The sequence below is a fragment of the Fulmarus glacialis genome, unplaced genomic scaffold (assembly GCF_000690835.1).
Source record: "Fulmarus glacialis isolate BGI_N327 unplaced genomic scaffold, ASM69083v1 scaffold268, whole genome shotgun sequence".
Classification (NCBI taxonomy): domain Eukaryota; kingdom Metazoa; phylum Chordata; class Aves; order Procellariiformes; family Procellariidae; genus Fulmarus; species Fulmarus glacialis.
The window spans coordinates 17,280-31,458 of NW_009229873.1; the positions used below are offsets into that span (position 1 = coordinate 17,280).

The window sequence follows — 14,179 nt, forward strand, 5'->3', positions numbered from 1 at the left end:
ATAAACTTGATTCTTGGGGGCGATCCTGGAAGATGTGCTCTAGGAGTGTCTTAAATGCACTTCTATCATTAAGGGACTTTCAGTCCATGGGAACAGACCACAGCGAGCCTGAATAAAAATGAAATGAGGGTAGTGCAAATGTGGGGTCCTTAGCAGCAACTGTTTGGATGTATGAATCCTCTTCTACTCTTCCACGCTTGCCAATGTAGGCTTAGCCTTGATCACCTGTGGGGTAGCCACTGCGGTGAAATCCAAAGTACTGCCAAATCTCAGGTCCTCTGGAAAACTCAACTTGGTGCGGAATCCCATCATCTTTTTGAGTAGCCTATTTCCAAAAGGTGCTATGGGGGGGTTCATTGTCTACACTGACTACCTGTTGCTTCTTGGGTTGAATATGGAGTGTCAGATTTTACTGTAAATCATTAAACAGCTGAAGACCTGCTGTGAGAGAAGTTCTCTGTCTTTGCCACTCGGATGCTGCTTGCAGCACCTGAGTCACTCAGGCTGCAACTGCCTTTGCACAAAACCAAATGTACAGAATAGCGTGGAGTTGAATAAAAAAGCATATTATAAAGGCTTTTTTTTTATTGTCCTTAGCTTTTAGAATTAGAGGGTATTTTCGTGGTAAAAAATGGAGGAATATCTTGTCAGTCTGTCTTTCCTCTCATTACAAGGTTAGCTTGACTTGGTGTTTCCAGTGCTGAAATTCTTATAATTGCATCTTACAATTTTTAAGTGCATACAACACTACAGCATAGTGGGGTTTCTATCTTCATCAAGTATATTTGAATTGGTGAAATATTAAACAAATAGCATTTATAAATCTGTGTATATATGCCATTTTACTATTTGTACATGCATAATTCACATTTTTATACTGCAGTTACAAAAGATAAAACAAAACTGTATTGATGGAAGATATTTTGTTTATTGCAAGATCTTCAGTCTAGCAGCCAGAGAGATATTTAAAAAAAAAAAAAAAAAAGATTCCAATGACTGGAAGCTGAAAGTCACCAAATTCATATTAGAAATAAAGCATGCACCTTAAAAGAGAAAATATATATTTACTGGGTGATTTATCCAGGATTGTGAAAGATTCTTCTACACTGGGAGAATTCATCTGAATTAGATGAATGAAGTGAGGAATATGCTCTATGTGTAGTAGAGATACTGGATTTGAAAAAAATTAGTCCTGGGAAGTCTTACGGCCTGTGCTACAGAACAGACAGACTAAAAATTATGAAAATGGTCCATTTTTCCGTTGAAATCAATTAGTTCCTAAAATCTATTAGTTTTTAAAGTTACTCTAGCTCTTCCTGCCGCTGGTGGTTGTCAGGTTTGTTTGGAAGCTGTCTCCAATCTCAAATCCATGTTTCCTACGTCTGTGTGACCATAGGTTCAGGCGTCTGCAAGACTGATTCAGTCCTTCTGTCTTCCAGCTCAGATAAATTAAGTTCCCGACTTTGTTGTCTTGGAAACTAGGTTTTAAATACCAAGGTCCTGTCAGTTGTGCACAAAAATTGGAGTTGTTATGGTATGTTTAGAAGGCCCTGCAAAGAGTAAAAATCTTTAAGTCAAGGTACTTATAATATTTCCTTTTTATACCTTTGTGTCTAAAGAAATAGGAGACCCTATTATATAAGGGCTGCATCTCCAAGAGATCAGATAAAACAAAGCAATGGTGCAAGAATGAAAAGTATGCAACGTGTTTGAAATGACAGCATACAGATAACAGTTACCTGCTGTTCTTCATCTTAATGAAAAATGTAGCTATTTTTGGAAGAAAATGAGGGTGTTAAATTCACCACACTTGAAAACCTTAAGAGAGAGAATCTGAAAGTTAGTTTTGAATTAGATCTCACTTGTACAGAGGGGAAATACTGAGATTTCTTGTGCTTGTAGTATATTATTAACTGTTGCCTTAACTTGTCCTTTTGGTTTGCACTACATTTTCTCCAAGTTCAACATTTATACCCATGAAGTTTCAATCTTTTAAAGACCACAAATTTTAAGATTGTGAATGTCAAGCAGTAACAGCAATACTTCTTTAAGAATATTTCTTTAAGAATAAATCCCTGAAACATAGAATTTTCAGAATATTTTAGCTTTTTAAGAGGCATCCTCATGTCCTTAGTGGTTACAGTGTTGAGATGTAATTTTTTGAATATTATGCCCTTACTTTACTGCAACTCCGACGATGAAAGCCTGGGGAAGGGCTGCGCATTATCTTGTATAGTCTTATTTACAAAAATGGAGACAGAAGAAACTAACAAGAATATACCTGGGGGGGGAAAGGGTACTGGTTTTACAATGACCAGTGCAACTGGCTAGTTGAACGGACTTGGAGGATGGGGAAGAGCCAGCTGGTTTATGAAGTAGGGGTTGAAACTCTCCACCCTGTTCCTGTTCTTCACAGGAAAGCCTAGGTAGATGAAAAGCCAAGCCCTATGATAGGAAATACTCTCTCTTGCTCAGGGAGTTCTATGATCTCTTAGTAGCTGGTTTGCTTATGGCAGATTTTAAAGTCACATCCTGCCCTCAGGCAGCTGAGCAGAGAGAATAAAGGGATTAAAGGTGATTGGAAAGCTAGACCATTATAATGATGGGTACCAATCTTTCTTTTTTTTCCTGTGGCAGTAGAGAAAACATAAATTCATTTTTCTAAACTTCATCTCCTGTCTATCCTGTTATATACACTATTTGTACATGCATCTCTTCAGAGATGCAGCCTGAGTTCCATTACCATACTGTCACACTTGGTTATCTCTTCCTCCAGTGCTCAGCATCAAAACACATATATAATTCATAGTCTTTAAGCCAAATGAAGATGGCTTTGTTTTACTCTTCCCATCATGTGCACTTCACCATGTAGCTAGCAAAGCAGTTGATTTTCCGTTACAAACAGTGATGTGCACTTCATGTTGGAAACCAGGCTGTAATATAAATACCGCCAAAAGACTTTTCTACATTATGTTAGAGGGTTTGGACCTGTTCCTAGTGACTGAGCATCTTCAAGACAGAGCTGTAATGACAACTGGCAGTGATTAGCACCTCTGCTAGCAAACTTGACGTTGCCTCCAAGCACAAAATGCCAGCATGGATGATTTCTTCTGTAATGGTTGGCCCTCTAGGTTAACACTGAGGCATATGGGTATCCAGTAAGGTGAGGATTTCTCTGCACAGTTACCGTGATCTTCTTTTTCTATTACCGCTGTCATGTATTGTACCTACAGAAGGTACTCATGGTCAGATTGTTGTACTAGATGCTATTCAACTACAAAATGGATATAATCTTCCTTCTAAAGACTATTTCTGGTTTTGCACCATCTATATTAAAAATAGTACTAAATAGTGATTTAAAGTAGGCTGTCTCTCCGTATATACATAAGGAAATCTTTTTGCTCCTAATTTTTTGCTAGAAGGTGAAAAAAACAAATAAACAGATCCATCAGTTATCTTTTTTCTCCCTCCCTCCAACATTTGAAACAACCTGAAGCCAGCATATACGTAACTAGATTTAATCAATCTGCCGAGAGACCCTCACACCATTCGTAGCACCAGCAATGGAGATAATGCGGTTTCAGTTTAGGGGATGAGGCAAATTCCAAAGCTCTGTATCTGAAAAGAACCATGTGAACCAACAAGATAAAGCAGATTATAAACTTTATTTTTGTTTCAAAACCAGTTGACATCATTTATGTTTTCTTTCAAGGGGAAATCTCTTCTTTGCTTTGATAACTTTTTCTTCCAGGATATTAGTTATTTTTTCCCAGGTACTTACTTTCTCCTTTGAAGATTACATGGACATTCTAGTAATATTATAGTATTAGTGTCCGTTTATATATGAAATAACATTATTTTGAAGTACTGCATTCCGGCTGTGTTTCCAAAGGACATTTGTTCCTGGAACTGCATTCATCATGTTAACAGAGTTAAGAAAAGTTGCAGCAAGGTAATGATAAATGCCATTTGTAAAGAAAACTAGAGTTGAAACAACTTAATTTTTAAGACAATTCAATTTCAGTTCTTGACTGCTTGGGCAGACAAGTTAATTTAAAAGGAAAGAGAAACAGCATTTCCTGGGCAGGTAGTCGATGAAATAAGAGCTTACTGTACATAGGACTTTGTCTGTATCCTTTATAAGCTTGTCATCTCCTCTCTTTTGCTTTCTCTCCCTGTCTCTCTCTCTAGACCCCTGAAGAGCTAGAGGATGATTCAGACTTTGAGCAGGAAGATTATGACGTTCGCAGCCGAACAAGCGTTCAGACTGAAGATGACCAGCTTATTGCTGGCCAGAGTGCAAGGGTGAGTATAAAACCCATGTACTACATTAAGTGTCTGTACAGCTACAAATAAAAAGCTATGCCCTGGAAAGCAAATGCAGCGATTTCGAATCTTCAGGGTCACTTAAGAAAGGACAGAAGTAAGTTGACCTAGGTGTTTAAAGTTTCTTCATGTCTCACCTATTTGAAAAGCACTGACTTTATTGAATGATCTTCCTTAGGCTTATGTGATGTCTTGTATCAGCCTTTTGCTCCAGCTAGTGCTGTAGGAGGAGGCCTTGCAGGTTTGGAACATGCTGAAACCGTGGGAGTAGTCAGCAAATTAAAATTAAAAAAAAAAAAATCCCATCAGGGCACCATGTGCTATATCCAGAGAAATCTTACATTAGTCATGTTTCCCAGTGTGCAAACCTGTCAAGAAGATCTGTTTAAGCTACCGAGTAGTCCCTGTAATTTAATTGTAATTGAAGACATTTGTTACTGAGTCAATGTAATTTTACCAAGGTAATTACATCATGATAAACTTGAGTCATTGTGATTTGTGACCTCAGCTTGTGCATGGGGATTGCAAATTAAGCTGATGAGTGTTTCAGGGGTCACAGGTGCTGGAGAAGTGAAGTTTGTTAACACTCAGGATTATGCCACCCTCTGAGGAATGTTTACCTTTTACTAAATAGGCTGCTGTGCTCAAATTATTAAAAAAAAGACCATCAGAATATAATTTTGGGGGCAAACGACATCATGAAAATATATTTGACTGGAAAAAGAGTTTAAAAAAAAGCCTTAAAATTTTCCAGCAGAGAACCAGTGGGCAACTGGGAATTACCTGAATGATTTTCATGGCTGTTTTGCACAGGTCTGTGGTTTCTTCTGATAAGTGTTAAAATTAAAGTAATGGACTGAATGAGAAGCATCCTCCCCACACACATTCAAAAACTGTAGCAAAAGCTGGTAACTGGAACGGTGACTTCTTACCTTTAATTCTGGAAGAGGATTTGTAGGGCTGAGAACCTGAAGACCAAAAGGCAACGGTGCTTTGAAAGATCAATTCAGAGGACTGGGAAAGAGGAGTTTTCAGCTGCTGTAGGAAGACCCACAGTATGTTAGGGCCTGACACAAACATTTTAAACCCTGAAAAGAAACAATAGGGAAATGCAAACCTAAATGAAGCTTACTTAGAGGTATGGGAGGAGTGTGAGACATAGATACAGTGGAATGGGCAGAGGTTTTTTTTTTTTTGTGTTAAATTAAATTCCCTGAATATTGAATACAGATGGTAAATAAACCCTACCACATATCAGAAAAGCTGGGTTTCTATGACTACATCCCAAGGACAAACAATTTTGTCTTTGCATATCAAGGACATATCATATATATCATTATCACCTAGATGAAGAGCAGATGGATTGTAGGTCCCATCCCAGAGAGCTGGGTGACCAGGAACTGGCATTGAAAACCATGCAGTCAGGAGAATTGCAGAATGATACCTGGATACCTTACCCTGAGAACGACGACAGAACTATGTTCTGGATGCAGTTGACTACCTTTGGGGGATTTTTATGTTCTAAAGAGTATAAAGTCCTGTTTAATGTATTCAAAGAATTTAATACTAAAGTAAGTCTCAGGTACAAAGGTATTGAGATACAATATAGTATTTTTTTGTTGTTCTTTTGGTTACATCTAGGATTGGGTAGCATATCATCCTTTCTTGACCTGAAAACCAAGTAAAGACTGCAGTAATATTTTTACTAAGAATCTAATTCACCTAGGGACTTAGGAGTCTTAAATTCTATTACATTTATTGCGGTTATTATCACTGCTGCACTTAAAACCTTCTGCTTTGATCAGCTACACGCTGTATAAACATAATATATTATAAAGACAGTCCCATTCCTGAATAGCGTAGAATGCAATAAATGTAGAAAGCAACAAATGATGAAAACCTGAAATGAAAACATGCTAAGCAGAAGCCCCCCAGTCCACAGTCTTGAGTGACTCAGTGAAATGAGTCTGCTAAGCAGAATAGTATCTTATTTGAACCTTTTCTGTAGAAAAGCTGGATTTTTGTTTGTGGAGTGTAATGGATTTGTTTAATATGCTTACTCCATAAAGCTATTAGTATTTCAGTAGAAAGACTTGTGTTGGTCTTCAATAGAAATAAAACTTGAATATATGAGCTGCATTTGCTATAGGATATAGCTTCTTTGAAAACACATCAGCAGCTGGAATAGAAATGTTAAAACACTGTATACCAGTTTAAAGGATATGCAGGTGAAGCTGCCCACAGAAAGAAACCACATGTAAGACATACAGAGCACCTTTCCAAATTTTACTACTCCGATCACATTCTCTTAATTTCAGTTAATTCATCTGTTCTAGTGTTTTATGTGTATTTTATATATTTATTTATTAGCTTGACTTACACTGCATTTTTCTGAGGGAAGACTAATATACTAACATTTGAAACTGCTGAGTTACATTGATAAGGCCTAATTAAAACTCATGTGTGGAATTTTAATTTGATTAACTTGCAAATTTCTCCTTTTCTGATCTACTGTTTATAACCTTTTTTAATTTCAGTTTTGGAAAAGGTCAATTATGAATTTTTAAAAGCCAAGAGCATTTTAAGAATATGTAGAGAAAGACTTCAGCTGATTGAAAGTGACATAAACAAGAAAAAATGTAATGACACTTAAATATGTGTCACACCCCATTAAATGCATAATGTGGTCTTCTGAACCCCTAAAGCCAATAGTAGCTCAACTTGGAAATTATTATTGGAAGTGTCCATTTGATCTTCAAAAGTAATTATTATAATTTTGTAGGGGTTTCTTTTTTCTTTTTTTTTTTTTTGGGGGGGGGCCGGGGAACTTTGTGCTTTGTTGATAATGTTGAGGCAGATTAGTATAACCTGTGTACGCCTTTTTGCATATCTTCCAAGAGACAATTAGACCACTAAATATTATTGAAAGGTACATTCATTACAATTAATTTCAAATGTATTATCTTGCACGCCATAGCTTATTTTAGTGTTGGTTTAAGCAGAAAACCTCTGTTTCTGACAAAGAATGAGACTAGGGGAGATACTGGCAATTCAGCCTGCCTTTTCCCATAGATGACATTCATTTTGTTCTTCCTAAAGGTTAAGCTTTAACAGGAATTTTCTTTAATCTTCCTGTATCAACTGGTCAATAATCTGTATGTCATGGCATCACATATATAATTTTTAAATTTTTGAACGTGTAAGAAGAGCTATAAATATCCTGTGAATTTGTTTTTACCTGTCCTAACAGAAATCAAATGTCTACTAGATTTTGTTTGGCATCTTCAACTCCCATGAAAAGAAACTAGAAGTTGGGTATGCCATTTGGACCACTGGAAATGTATACTTTCTAGCTTCCTTTTTTCATGCCCAACTTCTCCCATTTTTTCTCCAGGCTATCATGGCTCAGCTTCCCCAGGAGGAGAAGGCTAAGATTGCCGAGCAGGTAGAGATATTCCACCAAGAAAAGAGCAAACTGGATGCAGAGGTGGCCAAGTGGGATGACAGTGGTAATGACATCATTGTGTTGGCAAAGCAGATGTGCATGATTATGATGGAAATGACAGACTTTACAAGGTAAGGACAAAATAACGTGTGCTGAGGACTTCTTCAGACATCCCACATCTTTCCTTTCTGTTTCAATACATAGCCTATTGAGATGATGTGCTGTATTTTGGGGGATGCAAAGCCAGGTAACACATATCATACATAACGGGATGCGTTGTACAGTTCTCTATGCATGACTGCTCTGGATATTTCTCCAAGTGGGTTTAATTACGTGAAGTTTTTGTCCTATTTACAAATCTGTTTTATTTGCAGATCATCTAAAACTTCACCAGCAAAGATAGTCTGTGACCTTACAGACACTCAACTGACATTTCATTTAGTACCCATCTAAATGCATGTGCCTCTCTGAACTTTCAACACTTCAACACAATTTGTGTCAATCAAAAATAATGGCAAAACTATTTATATCATTTTGAACACTGAACTTCTTTCCAAAAAAATCCCAAATGAAATGAAACTGTTTTGATCTAATGTTTTATTGGAGCCTGTCAGTAATGATTTTTTTTTTTTGCCTTCATTTCTTTTTTCTATTGATGTCTTGTTCTTTTCTAATGTCAAAGCATCAAAAGGCCATTCTTTAATGATATCATATAAACAGAATTATTTTGTTTAAATTTAGTCATATTGTTAATCACACCAGGGAGGACATTTTAGAAGATTCTTTGAATTACAGATCACCATAATAAATTAAAGGTTTTTCAGTGTTTATTTTTAATGGGAGTTCAAAAGTTTAAATGGCATTTATCAAAATGTGATTAGACAAAACTGGACAAAAATCTTCATGTTTTTCTTGAGAATTAAAATAAGACATCCATTTATTCATCTCACTGAGATGCTCAAATAGATTTCTTAATCTCCAGCTGATCACATGCCTTGTGTCTGGAGCCTTCAATCCATTTCGGAGAAGACAGTCTCTACATTGACAATGTAGGGTTCGCACATACCTTATATATATATAGATAGAGTGGTGTGTGTGTATAAATACCTTTAATTTGCAAATAACTTGACTATTTGCACTTGCATAGTTAGGTAATTGGTAATAGGCAACAGCAAACATTTTTATCCATTTTAAATTTAATTATGCAAATAGAAAGATTGCTTACTTTAATAGATTACTACTATACTTCTTTCCAAGTAATTATTCTCTCAGTTATTTGTTTTTCTCTCAGTTTATACTTTTACAGCTATACTTTCTGCAGTAGACTCACCACTCCTGTGTACCAAATGACCACATAGAACCTCCTGTGAAGGGTGATATTTTAGAGGAATCTTAATTACTTTTGTATTTGTATTGTCTTTGGGTCTCTGATCCTTCTGCCCAAAAACAGAGTGAAAAACAGTCCAAACAGTGCCATTGTTTCATGGAAGGAGAAATAATGTTCTAAAGCAACAGCCCAGAATATGAACACTTTCCGCAAGCTCCCAGACACCCTTTGATACATTGAACATAAAATTGAAAGTTTTGTAATTACATTTTCTACCATCAAAAGAACAGAACTAATATGAGAATGAGAGCAAACTACTGTCACATTTGAAGTAAATTAAAAAAAAAAAGAATCAAAGTGCACCTCTGTCTACATCAGATTCAATAGAAACTTGTTTAATATATTCCATTAAAACAGAACAAAGCCTTTCACACCTTTTTGGTTGACTGTAACCTCAGCAATGTTAAAACAGAATAATTTTTCAGATGCATGGAGTTTGTGACAGTCAGATCTGCTGATGTAATTAATGTAGAAGCATACGAGGTCACTATGAAGGATTTTTGCTACAGTTTAAGTTCAACAAAAATGGGATACTTGTTTCAATATCTGTTTAAGGTGGAAATGAAAGTATGGAAAGAAAATAAAAATGGAAATATGTTTCAGTACGTTATTCTTGGCATTATAGATGAAAAAAATGCAAAAATAATACTATGTTGCGCTTAGAAAAAATGCCTTCAGTTTTAGTTTAAAAAAAACTAAGTTTGATCTTATTATGGTTTTCCACCAGTCTTGTCTAAAGCTATATTTCTTCACATAGTATAAAAAAACAACAAAAAAAGAAAATCATCTCACTTCTAACTGAGCCATTCTCAGGAGCAGTAGCGAATTTATTATTAGAAACAGGATTAAAGTGTTGAGTCTGAAGCAAACTCAGAAAAGTCTGCAGTTACTTTTTACTTTTTGTCTATATACATTTTGGTAACTTTAATGACTAAAATCAGAGTTTTGTGCATCACTTAAAAGTATAGTGAAAGATCAGTCTTAAAGCTAATTATACATGTTTTAAGTGTAACATTTAAGTGTGTGTCCTGATTTCGGCTGGGATAGAGTTAATTTTCTTCCTAGTAGCTGGTATAGTGCTGTTTTGGATTTAGCATGAGAATAATGTGATAATACACTGATGTTTTAGTTATTGCTAAGCAGTGCTTGTACTAAGTCAAGGACTTCTCAGTTTCCCGTACTCTGCCAGTGAGGAGGTGTGCAAGAAGCTGGGAGGTATAGCCAGGACGGTTGACCTAAACTGGCCAAAGGGATATTCCATACCATATGACGTCACGCTCCATATATAAGCTGGGGGTAGTGGGCCGGGGGGCAGCAATCACTGCTTGGGGACTGGCTGGGCATCGGTTGGCAGGTGGTGAGCGGTTGCATCACTTCCTCCCGCCCCGGGTTTTATTCCTCTCTCTCTCTCTCTCTCGTTGTTTTACTTTTCATTACAATTTTTATTATTATTATTATTATCATCATCATCATCATCATCATTATAGTATTAAACTGTTCTTATCTCAACCCACGAGTTTTCTTACTTTTGCTCTTCTGATTCTCCCCCCCATCCGACCGGGGAGGAGTGAGCGAGTGGCTGTGTGGGGCTTAGTTGCCAACTGGGGTTAAACCACAACAGTGTAACATAAGGATTATGCTTCACATATCCTTGTTTTCTGACAAAAATGTGCTAAAAAAGCTTTTCTAAAATGTGACATTCTTGCTCTAGACCTGACTGGCTTAACATTTAGCACTGGCTTGGGAATAACATAATTTTGGAATAGTTGTGTATTCCAGAAAGAATGTTGGCTTAATGAGCACTTAAAAATGCATATACTATTAAGTATAGCTCATGTGCTTGAAGGCACCATCAGGCTAAATTGCTAGTGAGGCATTTTGTAAGAGAGAGGAAATATAGCAAACCGATTTCTTAATCAAACTGTACTATAAAGTAGTTAAAAGGTGAAATTGTAATAAATTAAGAAGTCATTCGTGGAACTATTTTAAAATCAAATGCTGAACAGGGTCACTAAAACTGTTGCCTTTCCTGATTTATTTAGATTGTGCATAATTGTATTGTATTTCACAGAGGTAAAGGCCCCCTGAAGAATACATCAGATGTCATTAATGCAGCCAAGAAGATTGCAGAGGCAGGATCGAGGATGGACAAATTGGCACGGGCGGTAGCTGATCAGGTAACAACAACAATGAGCAGAAATATAATGTAACCTCTATCAATGAGTTGCCTTTTGCAGGAAAAGGTTATCTTGGCAGAAAATTACCTCTTGAAAGTCACTGTGTGGATACTGACCTACCCATTGAATACAAGTTGTTTCTTCTATACCAATCAGCTTGGGTTTTGTGGTACAGGAAAGTCATAAATGAGTCTCTAAACCTCAGAAATGCTGAATTGTTCTACAGCCTCACCTCTAGACCCAGCTGACTGTATTAGAATTAGACTGATATATTTGCTGTCATGAAAGCAGTAGAGACTTGGATGCTCTGTTACCCTTGTCATATGCCTAGGAATCCTTATATTCTTTTCAGCTTGTTCTTCCAGCAATTTCCCTTGATATGGCACTTTTCTTTTTCAAGATTCCCTGACTCCCTTCCTTCTGCTTTGCATGAGGGTATTGTGCTTTCACCTTACAGCCCCCTGCTCCATGTTCTAGGGTCTGTGTCCTCAGTCCCATTACCAAATTCATGTCACAACTGGAAAGATGAACTTGCTATATTCAGCCCTTTTCTTTCAGACTGGATTATCTATCCATCTGGAGAGCAAGAGGAAGGATCATATTAAAAGTCAAATCCAGGTTCTAGGTAGCTAATTTTAGATTTAGGCAAATTAAATTTGACTATTTTCTCCCTTGTAAACTTCCTATAGTTTCTTTCCTTTCATTGTCATCAGGAGAAAATTTGCTGGAAGTGGGAACTGATAGCTTCCTTACATCTAGTCATTCTCTTCAAAATAAGTATTTCTCTTTCTTCTTCAAGCAAGCATGTAATAGTGCGTAACACATCTTGCCAGGGAATATGGGCCAGAGTGGCAAGAAACCTGAACCTGCCCATTTTCCTATAACCTCAGAAATTTTGGGTTTAGGTTTTCTTCATTATCAGCAAGCATTTTTCCTGTAGTTAACCCATTCCAATCCTTCAAATGTAGCATCTGTTCGTTTCAGGATACGAAAGAAGAAATCCATCTGTCAGCTGATGAAATTCCTAGTATACAATATTTGCGGAGGTGGAATATTTTAAAGAAAGAAGGAGACTTGCTATGCTTGTAGTGCATTGGCTTGAGTCACATTTTAAATTTCAGAAGACTGTAACATGCACACTTTAATAATAAACGGTAGAATCACTACGAGAATGAAGTGTTTATTTTAATGCTTGCTCTTTAATGATATTTTACAGAACTTTGGAGACACTCACGCAATATAAACTTTTTATGGACAGTTGCATTTTTAATTACTGTTCCAGTGAGAGAGATCTTACATTTTCATTCACTGCAAGGTACTTGTATTTAAAGCCTTGTCAGCTCTCTAAAAGTATTGCTTTAAAGTTCATTTCTTTCAGTTCATAGACTTCAAGAGTAGGGTAAATATTTCTGTATTAAATTGTCGCTGGTAGGGAGAAGAGGTCTCTTAGGGATTCATGCCTGAAAGATGCGGCAACTGTCTGAGAAAGAGAGGCATTATAGCATTGCCATAAGTATAGAGCAGATTAAACCTAACAGCCACAATGAACCTCCAGCTTTGTTTATTGCTAGTTTTAAAGGGAGAGAAAAAACAAAGTGACCGCTTTCAGGGTTATAGACGACAGTATATGCAACTACTTCACCGCAAATGTATTCCTTGTCAACATTAGCTGTTGGGGCTAGAACAGTCATCCCAAGTCAGAGGTTGTGATGCTGTTGACTCGTGTGTGTTTAATTCTATCAGTTTTTGTTGAACTGCTCTGATAATATTTTACAAAAATCGAGCATAAACTTTGTAAGATGCTAAAAAGACATATTTGGAACCTTTGTTCCCCAAGCTATGCATTCAAAGAACATTGTCAGTCAGACTTTGTTGTGTAGTCCAAAGAGTATTTATTGAAGACATGCTGTTAGCAATGGCCCCTTTTAGCAATGTTTCATCAGAGTGAATTACTGAGGTCTGTTCTCTTGAGGCAAGACTTTGAATATTAACTATGAGAGTGTTGTTTATTATGCTGTTGATATTGTGGGGGATGAAGCAGTTTCTATTAAGAGTCCCAAAGACTACGAATAAATTGTACTTGGGCCTTTTCTTGTTATATTGATTATAAAACTTTCACTTAGTCTACCACATTTGACCTAATGTAATTTATATCAAAACACATTTGGGATGCACAACATCCAAAATGATACAGGACTGTAGATAGCCTTCCCTCTAGTATGAAGAGGTATCCCTTAGACATGCAGAGGGACCAGCTTGTCTCATGTTCTTGAGAAGGCCTGCAATTCTGGTGTCATCTGCTGAAACACTCTGTAATACGTCACTTACACTTTAGTAAATAATTTCCTTCTGGCACAGATTAAAGTATTTATGCATTAACAATGAGCTTGCCAAATCTGTCAATACCAAACCCAAGCAGCCTTACCTCTGCCTCTCAAGTCCTTAGTCTGTCAGTAAGGGGCCTGGGGTCTGCCAAGTCTGAAGCAGAGCTGTGTCCTCTGAAGGTCTGCACAAATGCCAGGGAAGCTGGCAAGACAGTCAAGAGTTGGCATTATAGTGGATGTAATCAGACAGAACTGGGTTTATCTGGACTTTAACTGGTCCATGTTGTATCTTAACCTGGACACGCAGTGGGCAACCTGGAGTTTCAGGTCAAACTTGGTCTTTTGGCTGCTCAGTAGATTCTTCTGTTCTGTACAAACTGATATCATAAGTGGACCTCCCCCACAAACATAGCAATTATATTATTTTCATTGTCTTTCATTAGTGGCTAACAGAGAGGTTTCTTCTTTTTACAAAAAGGTATACCGCATCTTCAGATTACAATTCATAAGTCTTGAGTTA

At 36.9% G+C, this 14,179-nt stretch overlaps 1 protein-coding gene across 1 annotated transcript in view; it reads left to right on the forward strand.

Annotated features, from left to right (window-relative positions):
• LOC104081297 (catenin alpha-2) overlaps positions 1-14,179 on the forward strand; it is a gene marked incomplete at its 5' end in the record, with an annotated part of 47,510 nt that overhangs the window by 2,864 nt on the left and 30,467 nt on the right. Inside the window, 3 exons of the mRNA XM_009583987.1 lie at positions 4,192-4,305; positions 7,721-7,902; positions 11,230-11,335. Of these exons, the coding sequence (XP_009582282.1) occupies positions 4,192-4,305; positions 7,721-7,902; positions 11,230-11,335 (402 nt within the window). The remainder of the gene's footprint in view (positions 1-4,191; positions 4,306-7,720; positions 7,903-11,229; positions 11,336-14,179) is intronic.